The 22,646-nt window shown below is 37.3% G+C and overlaps 1 protein-coding gene across 2 annotated transcripts in view; it reads left to right on the top strand.

Moving 5' to 3' along the window:
• API5 (apoptosis inhibitor 5) overlaps window positions 1–22,245 on the top strand; it is a 33,069-nt gene extending 10,824 nt beyond the window's left edge. Inside the window, exons 6-14 of one of the 2 annotated variants that reach the window (XM_023215823.3) lie at window positions 1,023–1,229; window positions 4,424–4,528; window positions 5,742–5,831; window positions 6,650–6,831; window positions 7,874–7,967; window positions 8,419–8,475; window positions 13,054–13,130; window positions 13,591–13,727; window positions 20,144–22,245. In XM_023215823.3, the coding sequence (XP_023071591.1) occupies window positions 1,023–1,229; window positions 4,424–4,528; window positions 5,742–5,831; window positions 6,650–6,831; window positions 7,874–7,967; window positions 8,419–8,475; window positions 13,054–13,130; window positions 13,591–13,727; window positions 20,144–20,166 (972 nt within the window). In that variant the 3' untranslated portion in view covers window positions 20,167–22,245. Of the gene's footprint in view, window positions 1–1,022; window positions 1,230–4,423; window positions 4,529–5,741; window positions 5,832–6,649; window positions 6,832–7,873; window positions 7,968–8,418; window positions 8,476–13,053; window positions 13,131–13,590; window positions 13,728–20,138 lie in introns of both variants that reach the window. The other variant, XM_023215822.3, reaches the window with a different exon arrangement.
• Window positions 22,246–22,646: the final 401 nt, after the last annotated feature.

Here is a 22,646-nt window from a genome sequence, read left to right as displayed (position 1 = left end):
TTTGAGACAGAGTCTTGCTCTGTCACCCAAGCTGGAGTGCAGTGGTACGATCTTGGCTCACTGCAAGCTCCACCTCCCAGGTTCACGCCACTCTCCTGCCTCAGCCTCCCGAGCATCTGGAACTACAGGCGCCTGCCACCACGCCTGGTTAATTTTTTGTATTTTTAGTAGAGACGGGGTTTGACCGTGTTAGCCAGAATGGGCTCAATCTCCTGACATCGTGATCCACCCACCTCGGCCTCCCAAAGTGCTGGAATTACAGGCTTGAGCAATATGTTCAAGAAGATTCAGTGTTTTCTCTAAAGAATGTGATCACTCTTATGGTTCAGGCTATAGAAATTTCAGACTACTACTACCCACTTCCTTATTGATAAGATTATTTTTCAGTGAGAAAGAGACAGATCTTTAGCTGGGAGTATCAGACTATTTTACCTATGCCCCAGCTAGTAATCTGGTAGAGCATGTCGTGATTATGAGCTCCTTTGGTCCATGAATAGAAAAATTCAGACCCACTGATATGGAAGATTTAACATGAGACTTGCAAGGTGTCCTATTTTGTGTACAACAATTACCATATTAATATGAATTAGACTGCTTTTAAATATAGGAAACAATCTGATTCAACAGTTTGCTACAGAATTTTTCCAGCCATTTTTTAAAGTCACTCCCCTGAATAGCCAATTTAAGAATTAAAAAAAATTTTTTTTTTCTTAACTGCTCTTCCTTGAAATTTTAATGCCACATATATACTGTATATCTGTTTATGGTACTATATGTATATCTGTGCTTTGTACATAAAAATGTAACATTTTCTAAGAACCAATTTTTGCCCCTTTGGAGAATGCCTGGTTTACTCTGAAGTTCAATTGACTGAAGCTAGAAGTTGCCTTTTCTTCAGTATTTTGGAAGCATTAATATCAAACTGACTTAGTAACTGAAATAAATTAGCTATTTTCTTTCACTGTTGATCTGTCCCATTCAAATGATGAGTATACTGTTATTCTGAATTGTCTCTTTTCCAGGTCCTAGAAGATGTGACTGGTGAAGAATTTGTTCTATTTATGAAGATACTGTCTGGGTTAAAAAGCTTACAGACAGTGAGTGGAAGACAGCAGCTTGTAGAGTTGGTGGCTGAACAGGCCGACCTAGAACAGACCTTTAATCCCTCGGATCCTGACTGTGTGGACAGGCTCTTACAGTGCACTCGGCAGGCAGTACCCCTCTTCTCTGTAAGCTCTTTATTTTTACACACCTGGTATTTGGATTACTGTATTAGCTGTATATATTTCCATAAATACTCACTTTAACATTCCCCTTAAACCTTTCTAGTAGTGTCCCTTATCTGAAATGCTTGCTTGGAACCAGAAGTGTTTTCAGATTTTTGAATATTTGCATTGTGCCTGGTTGAGCATCCCTAATTCAAAAATCCAAAAACCTAAAATGTTTCAGTGAGCATTTCCCTTGAGCATGATGTTTGAGCATCATATTGGTGCCCAAAAAGTTTTGGATTTTGAAGCATTTCAGATTTGGGATTTTCAGATGAGGGATGCTTTGTCTGTGTTTATAAAGGCCACAGTGGAATTGGTGAGAACCCAAAGCAGCAAGAAATTTTTTTGAAAGAATTTTTTTTTTTCTTTGAGACAGTCTTGCCCTGTCACCTATGCTGAAGTGCAGTGGCACGATCTTGGCTTACTGCAGCTTCCACCTGCCAGGCTCAAGCCTTCCATCTCAGCTTCCCAAGTAGCTGCTTCTACAAGCATGGACTATCACACTTGGCTAATTTTTGTAATTTTTGTAGAGCCAGGGCTTCCCCGTGTTGCCCAGACTGGTCTTGAACTCCTGAGCTCAACCAATCTGCCCACCTTGGCCTCCCAAAGTGCTGGGATTACAGGTGTGAGCCACCACGACTGGCCAATAAAAATTTTTAGTCTTCCCAGAGACTTTTTAAAAGTCATGAGGATTCTGTATTCTGTCTCAGGCTGTGTGTTTCCTCTGGCCATTGCATCTTCTGGGATGTGCATACATTCATTTGAAAAACACAATTTAAAGGAACTATCCTAGATCAGGTGTGGTGGCCTGTGCCTATAATCCCAATCCCAGCACTTTGTGAGCCAAGGTGGGAGAATGCTTGAGGCTGAGTTCAAGACCAGCTTGGGCAACATAGCAAGACCTTGTCTCTACAAAGAAAATTAAATAATAGAACTATCCCTTTTCAGAAATGTGCAGTCTGAAAATCCAACACTAAAAGGTTCTCACAATGTATTTATTTATTTATTTATTTGAGACAGAGTCTCACTTTGTCCCCCAGGCTGGAGTGTAGTGGCGTGATCTTGGCTCACTGCAACCTCCACCTCCCAGGTTCAAGCAATTTTCGTGCCTCAGCTTCCCAGGTAGCTGGGATTACAGGCACACACCACCACGCCCAGCTGACTTTTTTGTATTTTTAGTAGGGATGGGGTTTCGCCATGTTGCCCAGGCTGGTCTCGAACTCCTGAGCTCAGGCAGTCCATCCGCCTCAGCCTCCCAAAGTGCTAGGATTACAGGCATGAGCCACCATGCCTGGCCATGTCCCAAATTTGATCTGAGAATCAAGGAAGAGAACAAAATGTATAGATGTCCCAATGCTCCAGATAACTTTGCAGTAAAGTATATAAGGGGTCTTCAGAAAGTTCCTGGAAAATGCATGTTATGAAAAAAAATCTATGCATGGATTTCAAAACATTTTTCACCAAAATAAACTTGTATTTATAACATGTCTGAACAGGATATAGTTTGGGGAACTAAGAACGGTAAGACATCAGTTTGAAAAAAGAGCACCTGTCAGAGCAACATGAATTCTGCTAAAGTTGAAGCAAGAACAAACATCAAATTTATGGTGAAGCGTGGTGGAAGAATGGTGAAATCATTGATGCTTTATGAAAAGTTTATGGAGACAATGACCCCAAAGAAATCAACAGTTTACAAATGGATCACTCATTTTTAGAAAGGACAAGACAACGTCGAAGCCCATCGCAGCAGATCAGTTTGCAACAAAAAATTTAACTTGTTTATGCCCTAAATGAAAAGGACTGACGATTAATAGCAGAAATAACAGCCAACATCATAGACGTCTCAGTTGGTTCAGCTTACACAATTCTGACTGAAAAATTAAAGTTTAACAAACTTCCTACTCGATGAGTGTCAAAACCACCGCGCTCAGATTAGCTGCAGACAAGAACAGAGCTTTCTTTTTATTTTTTATTTTTATTTTTATTTTTTTATTTTTTGAGACGGAGTCTCTCTCTGTCACCCAGACTGGAGTGCAGTGGCTGGATCTCAGCTCACTGCAAGCTCCGCCTCTCGGGTTCCCACCATTCTCCTGCCTCAGCCTCCGGAGTAGCTGGGACTACAGGTGCCCGCCACCTTGCCCGGCTAGATTTTTGTATTTTTTAGTAGAGACGGGGTTTCACCGTGTTAGCCAGGATGGTCTCAATCTCCTGACCTCATGATCCGCCTGTCTCGGCCTCCCAAAGTGCTGGGATTACAGGCTTGAGCCACCGCGCCCGGCTAAGAACAGAGCTTTCAATGGAAATTGCAAACAAGTGAGATCAAGATCCTGAAGCATGTCTTTGAAGAATGGGAACAGGAGTTGAAACATGGCTTTCGCAGTGCAATTCTGAAGATAAAGCACAGTCAAAGCAATGGCTACCAGGAGGTGAAAATGGCCCAGTCCAAGCAAAAAGAGACCAGTTAAGAGGAAGGGTTATGGCAGCAGTTTTTTGGGATGCTGAAGACATTTTGCTAGTTGACATTCTGGAGGGCTAAAGAATAACGTCTGCTTTTTATGAGCTTGTTTGGAGAAAGCTGGCCAAAGATTGAGCAGGAAAACGCCTGGGAAAGCTTCACCAGAGTCCTCCACCACCATAGTGCTCCTGCTCATTCCTCTTATCAAACAGGGACAGTTTTTTAAACGTTTTGATGAGAAATCATTAGGCATCCACCTTAAAGTCCTTATTTGGGCCCTTCTGATTTCTTTTTGTTGCCTAATCTTAAACACATCGTTAAAGGGCACCCACATTTCTTTAGTTAATAGTATAAAAAGACTGCATTGACATAGTTAAGTTCCTAGGACCCTCAGTTCTCTGGGATGACTGGTATCATTGCCTGCAAAAGTGTCTTAACCTTGATGGAGCTTATGTTGATAAATAAAGTTTATATTTTTTATTCTTTGTCTTTTAATTACATTTTTCCATGAACTTACTGAAGCCCCTTCATAGCTCACCTATTGAGGTTATATCTGGGGCATGCTGGGGTGTGCACTATATTGTCTTTATAGTCAGAATACTTGATGCTGTAGCACTCAGCATTTATTGAATGAAATTATCCTATAATATTTGAGCAAATATTTGTTTTTTGACAATGCATTTTCTTTGATTTCTTACAGAAAAATGTCCATTCCACAAGGTTTGTGACATATTTCTGTGAGCAGGTTCTCCCTAACCTCAGTACCTTGACTACCCCAGTGGAAGGTCTTGATATACAGTTGGAGGTAAGCAAAAATTTCAGCTTTAGCACTGATAAGGCATTCTTATATTTTAACAAAAATGTAAACCACTAACTTAGATCTGATTTCAGAGGGAGCAGTTTAAATGTCTGGTAATGGCCAGCCAGTAATCTCCCTAGACCAGAATTAATTGCATTAGGACTGCTTCATGGATTCAATTAAGGTTTGCTGCAGTGGGAAAGCACTGCCTGTAGTTTTTATAGTCGGTCTCTACCTTTGTAGCCTTAATATTTTTAAATAAGGTGTTTAATTCATCCATTTGTATCCATAACTGATAGAGCCAATTTTAAACTGGATTAACACAAAATATCCTTTATTCCTTCTTCTCCAATAGAATTCACTACTCCTCCCACCTTTGTATCTCAACCGTAATGTATATAAACATTTTTTCACAGCATCTGTAATACTTTACATTTATAATAATTATCACAGCATCTGTAATAATTTACATTTATAATCTCTCCCTACGTTTAACCTGATTCACCTCTGTATCCCCAGAATCTGGCACAAAACTTGATTTTGAATCAAGCACCCATTAGTGATTATTGAATTGGACTGAAATACGGAAATGCGTGTGCCATTTCCCTCATAGGTCTTTGGGATAGAGAAGAATCTCACTGTGCACTGGCAAGGTAGTTTGCTTCAAATGTGCTGGGCGAGGCCTATCAGACTGGGATTGGGAAATGCGGGAATGAACCTTGAGAATAGTGGTCATTACTAATAGTTTGAGTAAATATCCAGAGACTAAATTTAATAGGAAATGAGGCCCACCTTAACCATAAGTAATTAGTTCTTAGCTGCTGAGAGTTCTTACTACTGTGTCTTTATAGTTAATATATTTATCATTTTTGCCTTGTAATTAGCACTATCGTTAACCTGTAGCAGAAAGTGTCATATGTATTATTTTCCATACTTCTTCTCACAGATACATTGGAAATCATGAGATCTGGGTTTTAGGGTCTGCCCAGCCACTTACTCCCTGTGACTTTGTCGAGCGACATAATCTCTGACCTTTACTTTCCTTCACAGTAAAATGTTGGGCTGCATCTCTAAGGTTTTCTTCCATTTCAAACGTTGTAACAATTCTGTAAAAGCATAATTGAAAATAAGTAAAGTCTTAAATCGTTATCTAGAATTACTCTCATTTTATAACCCTTGCTTATTCAAAAAAACAGTCATAGTGAATTGTGTGTTTTAGGTATTGAAATTGTTGGCGGAGATGAGTTCATTTTGTGGTGACATGGAAAAACTAGAAACAAATTTAAGGAAACTATTTGATAAGTTATTGGTAAGAACTTTTTCCTTTCCTTATGGGATAGTCAGTATATAGCTCAAAGTCTAATTTAGTATTAATTTCTAGATTACAAGAACCAGTTTTTGAAATTTCAGTTAAACAGTAATCCTAACAAGTATTGTTAGCTTCTTAGGCCACATGTTGTTGTCTACTTTATTTTAATCTTGGTGTTTCTTATAATTAGGGAGAAAATAGGCTGTCTGATAAAATCATTAGCAGCATCACTGAGTGATTTTCTTATTTCATGTATTTGTATAATTAACACAGTGATAAGCATTAGGTCCTTAGCATGAATTGAGTCATCAACATCTGATGCTCGTCCAGATGTAACTTACTGGGTTGTTACAGCACTGATACTGAATGCCATTGGCAGCACTTTGCTTGTAATGAGTCAGTACTTAATATGGACTAATGTTCAGAAAAGATATTTGTAGTAAGCATAGTATAGTCGTTAAGAGCATCAACATTTGATGTCAAACCTAGATTGAATTCTGGCTCTTTAGTTTATTAACTTTGTTACCATGGGAAGGTTACTCTAACTCTCAGGGCATCAGTACCTTTATCTGTAAGTGCCTAATAAATGATAGCTACATTAGTTTTCATTATTAATAATAGCAGCTGTAACAGGTTAATATGGAGCACTGAGAGGCTAGAGAGTTGATCCAGTAAGTTAAAAAGAAATCCAAGTGTCTGGTTTTGGTAGTTTTTAATGCTCTATGTCTTAAAAACATGCACTATAATTCCCTGAATATCTGTTTATAATTCGAATATGTAGAGCAGATTGGAAACATCTGTATATTTTTCTCTCTTAGGAATACATGCCCCTCCCTCCAGAAGAAGCAGAAAATGGAGAGAATGCTGGTAATGAGGAACCCAAGCTACAGTTCAGTTATGTGGAATGTTTGTTGTACAGTTTTCACCAGTTGGGCCGAAAACTTCCAGATTTCTTAACAGCCAAACTGAATGCAGAAAAGCTCAAAGATTTCAAAATCAGGTGATATATGATTGAGGTGGCTCAATCCTTGGCAAAGGTGGTAGCTATCTTGAAGTTCCTTGGGTTTTGCTTTTGTTCTATGAGAGCTTTCTCCGTATCCTGCCTTACCCCAGTGGTACAGAATGGAGGGTTCAGATTACATGTTTGTAAACATTTGACAGAAGTGAGCCAGGCACGGTGGTTCAGGTCTGTAGTCTCAGCATTTTGGGAGGCCAAGTCAGGAGAGTTGCTTGACGCCAGGAGTTTGAGACATAGTAAGAGCCTATCTCTAAAAAAAATAACTTAAAAAAATTAGCAGAGCATGGTGACACACCAGTAGTCCCAGCTACTTGCAACACTGAGATGGGAGGCTCACTTGAGCCCAGGAGCTTGAGGTTACGGTGAGCTGCAGTCATGCCTCTGCACTCCTGTCTGGGCGATAAGATCATATCTCTAAAAAAAGGAACAGTAAAAGCAAACTTGAAAAAAAAAAAGACAGAAATGACTTAACAAATCCATGGGGGATAAAGGACTCTAGCTCTTCCTACTTGTTTTATGATCTTGAGCAGGTATCCTAACATCTCTTATTCCCCCCAAATTTTTCTCAGTTGTTAAATGATAATAGTACCTACCTCATAGAGTTGTGGGAATTCAATAAGACAATGAATGTACAGCTTTTAGCACAGTACCTGGCAAGTAGTAGGTATTAGTAAACTGTAGCTGCTGTTATTAATAATATCTGGAGCAGCAGCCCTGGAGAAGTCAATATAAGTAGTTTTCACAAAGAGACTGCTTATTGAATTGTTCCATTAACAAATTCACATCTTAAATTTTGAAATGCTTGAGCCATTGTGTTACCTGTTACTATCCTCTACCATGTGGTAAGGCGGAAGTTTGATACTTGATGAAGCTCTTGATCAGAAGCAACTTAAAATTTTGTTCTTTAATTTATTGGTCGTGTAGCCATTTCTGCACTTAGGATCATTTTGCTATAGTATAAGATTGAGTTTAAAAACAAAATTGAAGTGATGAATTGCTAATTAACAAATACGTTTTCATTTAGGCTGCAGTACTTTGCACGGGGCCTGCAAGTTTATATCAGACAACTTCGCTTAGCTCTCCAGGGTAAAACGGGTGAGGCCTTAAAAACAGAAGAGGTAAGAATACTGGCTCACATTTCATAAACTGCTAGCTCCATACAAAACTATATAGACTTGTGTTGGGAGTTTTTCATTTTCCCTTATCTCACCTAATTTAACAGTCTTCATCCCAGTCCTAATGAAATATTTTAGATTTTCGTTGTGTTCCTATAACTTAACCTGATTTATTTTAAAACAACTTCTATGTGTATGTGACCTTACTCATTTTTTAGGTACATTCTAACCTGTCAAGGGAACACAGATTATTTACTTTCTTTGCCACATCTAGATTTGTTTAGAGTCAAGCAATAGGAATACACATTATCTATAGATTTAAACCAAGGAATTATGTAATGACTGTACAAGTGATTCTGATAGAGAAGTGTAATTACTCTAGTTCTGTGTCAGAATGGATTACCCCTCATAGAAATTATTGGCAGTTTGTCTTAATTTTCCTTTCCCTTTGCAGAACAAGATTAAAGTCGTTGCATTGAAAATAACAAACAATATCAATGTTTTAATCAAGGTAAGTCTGTAATAGCAAGTGACATTTCTGCAGTTACCACAAAATTATACATTTATTTATTTTAAAGTTTTACATAAGATACTTTCAACAAAGGGAGGCTTGCAAACTTCTATCTCAAAGCATTGAAACAGATAGATACAGTCTAAGAAATTTCAGTGACTTAAGTTCTAGTGGTCTTAATGCTATTGGGTTCCTTTGAGTGGCTAGTAAATCCCTGTTTTGCTTACTCTTAAGAATGGACATGTGGTGTGTAGCACAATGAAATGTTTTCCTGTGTTTGTTTTTTTATAAACTTGACTACGTAATAAATTGAGAGCTTTCTGTACTGTAGGCTAGGGTATACCTTTCCATTAAGCCATAATTACTTTTCGATTCTCTTTACCCTTCCCAAGTATCTGCTAGCCTAAATAAAATAATAACCTGAGAGAACCAGAAAAAATCAAAAAGTAGCCATCACTTGTATTATACAATACAATTACAGCTTAATTGTATTGTGCCAGATGGGAAAAAGAAATGGTATTTGTAACACCTACAGCACGTAACCTGCCAGTAACAAAAATTGGGACTAGTATGCCTTAAAGCTAATGTAAAAATGATATGGAATAATTATAGTTGACCCTTGAACAATGAAGGGCTTAGGGATACCGACCCCATGCATACCTTTTGACTCCCCCAAAACTTAACCACTGGCTGGTACAATGGTAGTGGGTTATCAGAACTTATTAACATTATCATCACCAAAACTGGTATACAACCCCCACCCCACTGCTAAATTTGACTGGCTTTATAAAAAATCATTTAAAAAAACTAATAGCCTGCTGTGGACAAGAAGCCTTACCAATAACATAAACAGTTAATTAACACATTTTGTATATGTAGTATATACTGTATTACAATAAAGCTGCAGAAAAAAAAGTTTTATCATAAAGAAGAGAAAATATGTGGAAGTGTATTATCACAAAGGTCTTCATCCTTGTTATTTTCACATTTAATAGGTGGAGAAAGAGGAGGGGTTGGTCTTGTCTCAGGGTAGCAGGCAAAAGAGGTAAAAGGAGAGGCAGGCACACTAGGTGTAATTTTTATTGGAAAGAATCTGCGTATAAGTGAGACCATGTAGTTCAAATTCAAGTTGTGCAAGGGTCAACTGCAGTTTGTGTCAGGAGAGAGAGGGAAGCATTTGAGAAAAAGCAGCTCTGATTTAGATGTTGAGGAAGGAGTATCATAGTGCCAAGTAGAAAAGTGAAAAGGCATTAAACACAGAAGAGGTAAGAATATTATACTAATCTCCTAAGGAAATGTTTCCATTAGCTGCCATTTATTACAAATCTTAAATATAAGTAATTATTTTGCATAGTAAATTCATATATAAAAATGTGAGATTTGACTGTATTTGAACCGCTGATACATGTCTATGTTGAAGATACAATGTGTTAAGAACATTTTAAACTTAGCAAATGCTTATTACCTGCATGCAGATGAGAAAATGTTCTTTTCAGGAATCTGTAAGTTATCTAAAGGAAGATATGGGGAAAGAGAGATGAATAGGGTCAGCAACCTGTGTGTAGAGTGCTCTGTGAATGTAGGAAGAAAGTCAGTTTCTCCTGCTATACTCACAATGCACTTCTAACACCAGATGGGTGGAGGTTATTCCCCATACATCAAGTAAGTAAATAGTTGTGCAGTGGATACTAGCTGTGTGTCCTCCAATTCAGTCCTGACACTATCTACCTAGATAGTGGTAGATTCCACTTCTAGCATCAGATTCCACATGTTGAGGGCCCAGTCCCACAAGACCACTTCTGATGACAGTTGCAAGCTACAAGTTGTTTTACCCATGCTTCTCATTGGCTGGCTATAAATAGGGGTTCCCACAATTTAACCAAACTTAAGCTGCTAGAGCAGCTTACAGAACTCAGGGGAACACTTATTTATGTTTACTGGTTTATTATAAAGGATACATATAAACAACCAGATGAAGAGATACATAGGGAGAGGTCTTGAAGGGTCCTGAGTGCAGGAGTTTCCATCCCCATGGAGTTGGGGCGTCTACTCTCCCAGCACGTGGATGTGTTCTTGTTCATATTCCGTCCTGGAACGCCCAACCCCCCTCACTCTCATACACGCACACATACACACACACACACACAGTCCTTTTCTGTTTTTATGGAAGCTCCATTACATAGGCATGATTGATTAAATCATTGGCCATCAGTGATAGATAGACCTTTATTGGTGTTAAATCAGCCCCTCTCTCCTCCCTGGAGGTGGGGCTGGACTGAGTTCCAACCCTACAAGTATGTGGTAGGTTCCCCAGGCAGTTACCTCCCCCATCCTGTGGTTATCTAGGGACTTTCCAAAAATCACCTTATTAATATAAATCCAGATGTGGTTGAAAGATGCTTGTTAAAAATAAAAGATTGTCTTTCACCTTTATTGCTCTGGAGCTTCTCGGGAAACAGTAACAAAGGGCCAAATGTTTTAGCAAAAGATAATCATATTGCTCTAGTCACTTAGGAAATTTCAAGAATTATTGGAGCTATAAGCCAGGAATCATGGACAGAAACCAAAATGCAGTCAATACAGTCCTTCTGTATCCAAGGGGGATTGGTTGCAGGCCCCCCTGGATACCAAAACCCTCAGATTAACCCTTATTAAATGGCATAGTATTTGCATATAACCTACACAAACCCTCCCCTATACTTTAAAGCATCTCTAGATTATTTATCATACTTATCAACCTAAAATAATTAAAAGTCCCAGGGTCCAATTAAAAGAGTTTATTCAGGTACAAAGTGTGAGATTGGCCATCTGCGAGCAGAATTACACCAAAGAATGCTGGTCAGTGCTCCTGGTATGGGGGAAAATGAGGATTGTTTATATGGACAAAAACTGATACAGGCATAAACTGAGGTGCTAAAAAGAATGACATTTTCCATACAAAGGCTAACAGATAGATATATGATTGGCTACTATTGATTATACTCTAAGGGTATTAACATTTTATTTTAAAGAGGTAATAGTCACAGTGGTCTCTATCTCCCTCATTTAGTCTAGGTTTAAGTAAAGAGTAGACTCTGGTTCATGCAGTCTCAACACAGAGGTCAGGAAGGCAACGGTCATGCATCAGAGAAGAAGACAGCCATGTTATGAGTTAGTTTCCAAGAGTTAACTTCTCCCCTTGGTATAATAAATTTAGGAGAACCTTAAATTTTATTTTTACACACCTAATACAATACCTACACATCACTTCATTCTCAAGGATTCAGCATAGTAAATTCAAGTTTTGCTTTTTTATAATTTTATGCAACTTTTTTCTGAGTATTTTCCATCTACAGTTGCTTGAATCCACAGATGCAGGAACCATGGACACAGCGGGCAAACTGTACATACCACATAATATCACAGGTGCCTTACCTGAAAATCTTGAAATGTCTTTAAGTAGGGTAGAAATACGTGACATCGTAAATTTTTGGTTTTAGGGAGAACATAGGTATGTTTTAATCCATCCTTGACATTTTTTGCAGTCTTTACCTACCAGGCAGACTCATCTAATTTCATAACTTCATTTTGATTTTAATGAATCCCCAAACTATACACCATTTTCCTGTTGTCATCTGAGATTTAACATGTTTATAAGTGAAGAGTTGTCCTTTCCTCTTCATGTGGTCCCTTTTTCAGTTAACATTATAATATGCAAAATCACTCCAGTTAGAAATCTCAAGCATTTTTTATTCAAAGCATGTTGCATTGGCCAATTCCCTACATTTATATAGTACACTGGACTTAAGTTTATATACCAGGGATGATTTTTTTATTAGTTCTAACTGGGAGAAAAGTTTACTTTTATTTAATTTTACCTATATACAAAAATCAAGGTAAAGCTGGTAAGAAGTATTACTAAGAATAAATGTGTTTAGCGGTTTATTCAGTTGTGAGGATATTATGAGGTTAGATTATTTGAATTCCAGGTTATTTTAACATGTTCAGCAAACATTTGCATTCCTAGCACATTGATCATTCGGTATTTAAATCTTACAGGGTTTTTTTTGCCTTATTAATAATTTACAGATATTTCCTAGGGCAGGGGGAAACATGATTAGCCAGAGCTTTAGTGGTGTTTTGTTTGTTTTTACTTTACCTATGGTGCTGGCAGTAAAGCTTTAGATTTTTTTCTAATTTTGAACGACTTAAAAATTTGCAAAAGCATGTACAGATTGCACCATTGTATTTTCCTTAAAGCACCGTGGTGACTGCATCTGTGCAAAAACAAACCAAAACAAAATTTATTTGCTGACTTTGTTTATTAAAGTGGATAAATATTGATATATTTTATTCTGAAGTGTATACTGACATATAGAAAAAAATTAGCTACACTATAGTTTGTTATGTGCACAAAGTTATGTTAATGAGGTAATAGACGTGATTTGTAAACAAAATTGTTCCTGTTTAATTTTCTGTTGCAGTAAGCTCTGTCTCCTAAATTTAATCTTTAAAATCTGTCTTCGTTTCCTACCCTCACCACCACTCCCTGCCACCAACAAATACATTAGAATTCTTGTCTGATTTTTGTCTCTCCAGGATCTCTTCCACATTCCTCCTTCTTATAAGAGCACAGTAACACTATCCTGGAAACCTGTACAGAAGGTTGAGATTGGGTAAGAAATATATTTAAAAGAGATTTGAGTACTACCAAAACTTAATTCAGTAGTTACATTTACTGTTCAAAAGGGTGCAATGTTAAATGATTCATATAAAAATCTGATTTCAGTATTTGTAAAATAAACTGGTGGGAGGCAACCCTGGAACTTTCGGCCTTACTTGTATTCCTGTAACAAAACGATTTTTTTCTGACACGTTTTTTAAAGTGAGTCACTTGCATGTAAGTCTGTGAAGCTACATATTTCAGATTATTTTAAAGCCTTGTAAATGCCTTCTGACATCGTCTGCATAACCAAACTATGGTTAATTTGATGACATCAAATGTTAATTCCTTTTTTCTGATGAGATTATCCTCTTTAGGATGTTTTTCATAACTGATATGCTAAATTATAAATGTATTGATAGATTTTGGCATAATAGAATGTTTTTTAATTGCTGTTCTTCCTATTGTTACAGGCAAAAGAGAGCCAGTGAAGATACAACTTCAGGTTCACCACCCAAGAAATCTTCAGCAGGACCAAAAAGAGATGCCAGGCAGATTTATAACCCTCCCAGTGGGAAATATAGCAGCAATTTGGGCAACTTTAATTATGGTGAGCGTTTCCGTTTGGGTACAAGCAATATGGGAGATTAGGCAGAAATTGTGTTGTACTTTATTTTAATTAGTAATTATATACAGTGTCATGGTTCTATCCGATGACTTTTCTGAATTAGCTTGGAGAACTAGGGCTGTTGAGGAAACGATTTATCCCATTCCTTTCTCATTCACCCTTGTGGGCTCACTGTATTGAGCATGCAACATTAAACAGTAAGCACTTAAAGAAAAATACGCCTTTTGTATTCAGAGGAACCAACAGAAACAAAAGAAGTTGACCAAACCATTCTTTCCATGCTTTCCCAGTTGCAGCTTCAAGGCAAGGCATTCTGTGCATTCTCCCTCAGGGATGGGTATAGCTTCTGAGAGATATTAGTATGAATGCTCTTTCTTGGACATTGTCAGCTTGCTGCCTATACTCCCATCGTTTGTAGCTAGTTGAAAAGAAGTCACAGAAGTGGAGTCAGATGTTCAGGCATCATCTAGCAAGGAAGATGTGTTCTATTGCAGTCTCTCCCTCTACCCGGAATGCAATCCTCCTATCAGTGCTTCCTAAAACCCTTTAGCCATTAGAGCCAGGAGAGCTTCATACCAGTCCATCCTCTCCCACGGCTATTGAATCAAAAGTAAAGTTTATCTCTCATTAGCTTATTTCTTCATGGATCTTTTTTTTAAAAGAATGGAGAGAAATATCAGGTCAGTTCCTTACCTTGCTTAAGAAGACAAAGTTTAGGCAGGCGTGGTAGCTCACACCTGTAAACTCAACACTTTAGGGAGGCCGAGGTGGGAGGATCACTTGAGCCCAAGAATTTGAGGCCAGTCTGGGGAAACAAAGCAAGACCCCATTTCTACAAAAAAATTTAAAAATTAGCTGGGTATGGTGGTACGCACTTGTAGTCCCAGCTGCTCAGGAGGCAAGAGGCAGGAGGATCGCTGAAGCCCAGGAGGCCAAAGCTGCTGTAAGCTATGATGGTGCCACTGCACTCCAGCCTGCGGGACCAAGCAAGACCCTGTCTCTTAAAATTTAAAAAAAAAAAAAAAAGTAGATTCTGAACCATACCTGTAATTTTGTTTCCAAGGTGAGATAATTTTACCAGTAAATTACTTCTGTAACAGTTGAATTCTTCTAATGTTTGAGTAAACAGATTATAGAAAGCCAATTTTAGACTGAAACATGAACCCTTCCCCTCCAGACTCTGAGACATCTTTAAGGATGATCACTGAACTCTTTTACTTACATAACAGTATGTAAATGTGCATCTCCTTGCCTCTTATCTGAAAATGAGGTAACAGCTCTTACAGCCTTCTAATAACAATATTTGTGAAAGTATTTTGTAAGGGGAAAGGATTCTCTGTTACTTGGTTGAATCACGTTCTCTGTCACTTGTATGATTTAATGTGTCTAACAGTACTGTTCTTAAAATCAACAGTTATCTCACATACTGGGAGAATGTGGCTTTAATGAAAGTAATCAAGAGCTGTGGCAATACAAGAATTGTATTCCTTTTTATTGGGCAAGTCAATTTGATTTTACATGAGGATTCTATTGTGTGAAACTCATTGCCTGCTCAATAGTGAGAATCAGGTGATATAATGCTTGTGGAAAAAGAATGTGAAAAATCTGATACTTTAGATTGTATACAATGTTTTTTAAAAAGAAACAAAAAAAAAAAACTGTCAATGTGAAAAACATAATCTAAGTTTTACTCAAGACAAAAATCCAGGAGTCACTACTTCAGTTATTCCCAGTCTTCAAAATAACAGAAGGGCAAAGCAAACCTGCAAAAGCAAACTAAAATCTGACTCTTCTTATTGGAAAGAACAATGAATTTCTGCAATTATTTTACATTTGAGAATTTAATGTGATCAGGTCATAGGTATTCTCACAACAAAATTTGAAGCATTTGCTTGACTTTATTTCACCTATTGAAATGAAAGCAGTTCTCAGTATCCAAATTTATTGCTTTACTAACCAGTATCTCTGTTTTTTGCTTTACAAACATGGTATTGGTTCTCACAAATTAGTTCAACTTCCCAGTGCATTCATAAACATATACCCACGTTTAGTTTTCCTTCCAGTGCACAAAGTTCCCCTAGTAACCTAAAAGTACTAAATGTTCTACATTTTGTGACTTGTGTTCTTTACTTTTTGGAATATAAAAATAATCCTTAAAGTTTAATTTAAACTGGGAGCAGTGAGTTAAAAAAAATGTAAGCTTGAAACCATTGAAAAAATCATGAAAATGCAGAAGTATTTTTAGGATGAAGCTCTTCAAAAAGAAAATTTGGTGAATCTCTGTACTATAGAAATGGCTGTATCAATTGGAGGTAAAAAAGCATTAGCCAATATAGAAAAGATAACTACGTCAAATAGTACCTTCATACAGTGTATTTAATTTCCTCATTAGGTACAGCTGAATAGAGTGTAATCCAAATTCATACTAAAATTGAAAGAGTGGACTGTAGTAGTCTTTTGGCTTAAAGCTAATAATGGTATCTATGACAGTGTTAAGTGTGTTGGTGTGAATAATGAGTATGGTACGGTGAAATGTGCAGGCATCTGCACAGGTGGCTCTAAGTCTGAACAGTCAAAAATGTAGAAGTCATGGCCCACAAAAGGCTACTGCCCTACCTTAATGCCCCCATAGTTACTGCGTCTGTCTCTGGGAGCTTCTTGCCCTTGGAGAAATCACTTCTGATTTTCTGAATGTGTTCACTAGGATAATAAATATAATGATTTCATTTTCAAATGGTTTGCATACTAATCAACTTGTAAAAATGTGTCATGGCATAAGAAGGTGACTTTGAATCAGACCCATTCTATTATACAGATAAATATTAGCCAAATTGGGGAAAGGTCCATTGAGTTTCCTGTCTTAGAACTGAATTACTTTTCTTTCTGCAGAAAGGGGGGGTAAAAAAAAGACATCAAGACATCGCCCTACTAATAAGACATAATGGCAAAATAATTTATTGCAATATTGACTGAAAAGGTATTTTTCAAGCCTCCAAGATTGTGGATCAAAAACAGCAAAACCAAGCTCTCTCTATTGCTGCTAACAAGATTGCTATAATAAGGAAGTTTAGAAGTTAATGAAGAGATTTGATCTCATTTACATATGATTAAAAGTCCAGCCTTGTTATCAGCCTTGTTGATAACTTCAATCAGTTTTCTTCACGGGGACGACACCTTTGTGGCTATAAAAGTGACTGACCAATGAATCAGAGAGACTTGTTCTACTGTATAACACAAGTGACTTGATGTTTCAGCAAAAGATATGCTTAGTTTGTATCAGTAGCTGAAACACACTCAGACGCACATACACACATAGCACCTTTTTGGCAGTACTCCGAGAAGCTTATGTAGCTGGTAAAGCAGTGAAAAAAACTCAGCATTTAGATCTACATTTGTGAGAGTCCAGTTGCGTGAAATACTGTGATCAAAACAAAAATTGCATATTTATTGCATTCAGAGGGACATTTTTTAGTCTAACCTGATTTTCAAAATTGATAATTTATTTTTCATAGTTATATGAGTTACCTTTAGTAATGATAGACAATAAAATAAAGAACTAAGAAGTTGTTACCGAAGTCATAGCCAGAGCAAGTAGACAAGAGAAAGAAATAAAGGCCATCCAAACTGGAAAGAAGTCAAATTGTTTCTCTTTGCAGATAACATGATGTTATATATATATTTGAAAAAAAAAAAACTAAAGACTCTACCAAAAAACTCATACAACTGATAAATTTAGAAAAGTTAGAAGATACAAAATTAGTATACAAAAATCAGTAGCATTTCTATGCATGATCAATGAACTAGCCGAAAAAGAAATCAAGGTAATCCCATTTATAATAGCTATGAAAAAAAATCTAGGAATAAATTAACCCAGAATGGAAAAGGTTTCTTTTTTTTTTTGAGACAAGAGTCTCACTCTGTTGCCCAGGCTGGAGTGCAGTGGCGCCATCTCGGCGCACTGCAAGCTCCGCTTCCCGGGTTCATGCCATTCACCTGCTTCAGCCTCCTGAGTAGCTGGGACTACAGGTGCCCGCCACCACGCCTGGCTAATTTTTTGTATTTTTAGTAGAGACAGGGTTTCACTTTGTTAGCCAGAATAGTGTCCTGATCTCATGATCCACCCGCCTTGGCCTCCCAAAGTGCTGGGATTACAGGCGTGAGCCACCGCGCTCGGCCTGGAAAAGGTTTCTATACAAGGAAAACTACAAAACACTGATGAAATAAATTGAAGGGGATACAAACAAATTGAAAGACACTCCACACTCATCGATTAGAGGAATTAATATATTTTAAATGACCATGCTACCCAAAGTGATCTCCAGATTCAGTACAACTTCTATCAAAATAACAATGACATTCTTCAGAGAAATTGCCATCAAAAAAAATTCTAAAAATTTATATGGACCCACAAGACCCCAAATAACCAAAGCAATCCTGAGCAAAAAGAACAGAGCTGGATTTATCACACTACCAGATCTCAAAATATAAATCAAAGATGTAGTAACCAAAACGGCATGATACTGGCATAAAAATAGATAATGAGAACCAGAAATTAATCCACATATCTACAGCCAACTGATTTTTTACAAAGGTAGCAAGAACACTCATTGGAAGGACAAAAAAAGGGATAGTCTCTTCAATAAATCGTGCTGAGAAAACTGTGTATCCATATGCAGAAGAATGAAACTAGATCCCCACCTCCCACCCTGTACAAAAATCAACTCAAAATGGATCAAAGACCTAAATGTAAGACCTAAAACAATAAAACTACCATAAGAGAAAACAGGAGAAGCACCTCAGGACATTGGTCTGGGAAAAGATTTTATGACTAAGACCTAAAACCACAGGCAACAAAAACATAAACCAGTGGGATCATATCAAATTGAAAAGCTTCTGTGCAGCAAAGGAAACCATCAGCAGTGAAAAGACAACTTACAGAATGGGAGAAAATATTTGTAACCTCCTCATCCAACAGAGGATTAATATTCAGAATATAGAAGATATTCAAACATCTTAATAGCAAAACAAATGTAGATTAAAAACAGGCAAAGGATCTGAACATTTCTCAAAAGAAGATATACAAATGGCCAATGTATGAAAAAATTCTAAACATTACTAAGCATCAGGGTAACACATATCAAAACCACAATGAGGAAGTTTGGAAGTTCAGTGAAGATATTTCTCATTTACATATTTAATCATAAGTAAATCATATGTAAATGTGATTAAAAGTAAAAGTCAGACATTTGCACCCCCATGTTTATTGTAGCACTATTCATTGGCCAAGACATGGAATCAACCCAGAATCAACAGGTGCATCAGCAGATGAATGGATAAACAAGATGTGGTATTATACACAATGGGATACTATTCAGCCATTAAAAAAAAAATGTCCTTTCATTTGCAGCAACAGGGAAGGAACTGGAGGACTTTTAGTAGGTGAAATAAGCCAGCAATGGAAAATTAATGAATGTTCTCCCTCGTGGAAGTGTTAAAAAGTTAATCCTATAGAAGTAAAAAGTAGGGTAGCACATACTATAGGCTGAGAAGATAGGGGGAAGGAAGGGATAGGGACAGATTTGAGGGAGAATGCAAAGTAACATAGGAATAAGTCCTAGTGTTCTGTACCAGTATAGCATGACTATAGTTAATATATACTTTCAAATAGGAGGATAGCAAATATTCCCAACACAAAGAAATTATAGGTGTTTGAGATGATTGATATGCTTGTTACCCTGAGCTGATAACTATACATTCTTTGTATCAAAATATGCTACCCCATGAATATGTAGAATTATTATTTGTGAATTTGAATAATTAAGTTTTTTAAAAAGTGTACGGGCAGGGCACAGTGGCTCCCACCTGTAGTCCCAGCATTGAGGCAGGACGATCCCTTGAAGCCTGCAGTTTGAGATCCACCTGGCAACATAATGAGACCCCCGTCACTACAAAAAGAAAAAGAAAAAAAAAAAAAACGTCGTGTGCATCTGTAGACCTAGCTACTGGGGAGTCTGAGGCAGAAAGATCACTCCAGTTCAGTGTTATGGTGAACTGAACTGTGAACGCACCACTGCACTCAAGCCTGAACAACACAGCAAGACCCTCCAAAAAAAAGTGTAGTTATCGTAACATCACCTTGAAACAACTTTGTTACTGGGATACATTTAATTAAGCAACTATCACAAATGTAGTTGGTACCTTGCCTTATGTACTTCAGTATATATGTTGCTCTTGTTTTATGTACAGGCTAAATTTGTAGATGGAATAGCAGAATATTAGTTCTGTTCTTATAGGGCCTACTGCTGTATTCAGAGTTATGAGCTACATTTCTTCTGTGTTTGCTGTACCATGAAATCCTAAGCAAGACCTAAACCCTTGTTCGCTTTTTCGTAGAGCAGAGAGGAGCCTTCAGGGGAAGTAGAGGTGGCCGAGGTTGGGGCACACGAGGAAATCGTAGTCGGGGAAGACTCTACTGAATAAGACATCAGCATTCTTCAGCATTGTCATGAGCTTAATATACTTAAATTCTACTACTCATTGGATTGCCGGGGATGTCCCTTTAAACAGACTGCTGCCTTCAGCTAAAAACTTAACGTTCTTTATACCTTTGTATGTATGATCTACTTTTGTAACAGACCATGGTTGTGTCCAAGGTAAAACCACAGTGATATTTTTGGATGCTTTGTCTGCAATCTTGACTTGTTTTTGCAGTATCATTATTCAGACTTCAACTTGTGAATCTTTTACTTTTAAACATCTTGATAATTTGTTGTTGAGAGCTGTTCATTCTAAAATGTAATGAAATTCAGTCTAGTTCTGCTGATAAAGATCATCAGTTTTGAAAGGTCACTGATTTTCCTCTTCCCTCTTAGTTTTTTGCCCAATATATGGAGAAGAGAAATGGTCAATCTTAACATTTTGTTTTAATTGTTTAATAAAGCTGCTGGGCAGTGGTGCAGCATTCCTACCTAATGTCATAAAAGCAAAATACTTACATAGCTTTCTTAAAATATAGGAATGACATTACATTTTTAGGAGAAAGTAAGTTGCTTTGCACTGCTTACTTAATTCTTTTCCATATATTGTGATACAAACTTTTGAATATGGAATCTTACTATTTGAATAGAAATGTGTATGTATAATATACATACATACATAAGCATATATGTGTGTGTGTGTGTGTGTATATATATATATGCATGCTGTGAAACTTGACTACACAACATAAATCACTTTTTAAATTCCAGGAACGGGTAGTCTGACACGGTGATTATCCTTTTGAGGCTGAATCCGTTAACTTGTTATTTAGGTTTTTACTCTCACTAGCAAGGGATTCTAAGTCAGTTGCACTTACATGATTATTGTTATTTAAAACTAAAAATAAAGACTGCATTTTCAAAGATAAATTGGAGTTGCTATTGGTGAAATACAACCAAAATATTGAATTTGATGTACATACAGGTTTCTACAGGAAGAGATAGTATAATTTAGAATTTGGAGATTTAATAACCAGGGCTACCCAGAAAAAGTGACTTGATAACATGGTACCAATAAGTAAGGGATGCTCTCTCGGTTTGCTTTTGCCACTTTCAAGATTTTAACTTCTCAGGTTATTAATCAAAATTATTGTATAAGTTAGCCAATAGAATTTTTAGGTTAAAACAACAGATGGGGGGTTTGTGGAGTGTTTAATGTCATGGGCATTTTTAGTAGCATAGACCCTTTGTTCTGCATTTGAATGTTTTGTATATTTTTGTTTCACAGTTAATCTTCCCTCCCCAAGTTTGCTATTCAAATCAACTGCCTGAATGACATTTCTAGTAGTCTGATGTATTTTTTTGAGGAATAGTTTGTGATTCCAATGCAGGTGTCTTCATTACCATTACCTCTACACTGCAGAGGAGGCAAAACTCCTTTATTAGAATTACTGCACATGTGTATGGGGAAAATAGTTTTGAAAGACTAGAATGATATAAGTGAGCAAAAGTTGGTCAGCTTGGCTATGGAGTGGTGGCAATAATCTCTAAACATTCCTAAAGACCATGAGCTCAACCTAAACTCCCTTGGAATCTGAACAAAGGAATATAAAATTGTCATTTGAAAACGACCAGCTAGTCTGGACCTCAGAGATAGATCAGCCAGTGGCCCAAAGCCATTTCAAGTACAGAAATTGTATTGAGGCTACAACTACATAAATTTGAACATTAAGTATAATTTTACCACCTTTCCTCTTTATAAGCATATTTGTAAACTCAAAACTGCACAGAAGTGACTTTACTTTCTCAAGTTTGATACTGAGTTGACTGTTCACTTATCCCTCACCCTTCCCCTTCCCTTTCCTAAGGTAATAGTGCACAACTTAGGTTATTTTTGCTTCCGAATTTGAATGAAAAACTTAATGCCATGGATTTTTTTTTCTTTTGCAAGACACCTGTTTATCGCCTTGTTTAAATGTAAATGTCCCCTTATGCTTTTGAAATAAATTTCCTTTTGTAATTTTGTTTTGTGTCTTGATGTGTTATAATTATGGTAACTTCAGATTCTTGGATATTCATTAACACTTACTGATTGCTTCTGCTGTGCCAATAGGCTGAAAATATAAAGACGGACAAGAACTGCTCTCTACCTTCAAGGAGTTAAGTCTTTTTTTTTTTTTTTTGAGATAGAGCCTTGCTTTGTCGCCCAGGCTGGAGTGCAGTGTCACGATCTTGGCTCACTGCAAGCTCCACCTCCCGGGTTCACACCATTCTCCTGCCTCAGTCTCCCAAGTAGCTGGGACTACAGGTGCCCACCACCACGCCTGGCTAATTTTTTGTATTTTTAGTAGAGACAGGATTTCACTGTTAGCCAGGATGGTCTCGATCTCCTGACCACGTGATCCGCCCGCCTCGGCCTCCCAAA

Source organism: Piliocolobus tephrosceles, chromosome 13, assembly GCF_002776525.5.
Source record: "Piliocolobus tephrosceles isolate RC106 chromosome 13, ASM277652v3, whole genome shotgun sequence".
NCBI classification, from domain to species: Eukaryota; Metazoa; Chordata; class Mammalia; order Primates; family Cercopithecidae; genus Piliocolobus; species Piliocolobus tephrosceles.
Note: the sequence above shows the minus strand (reverse complement) of the source record. Positions and strands in the feature narration are given on the sequence as shown.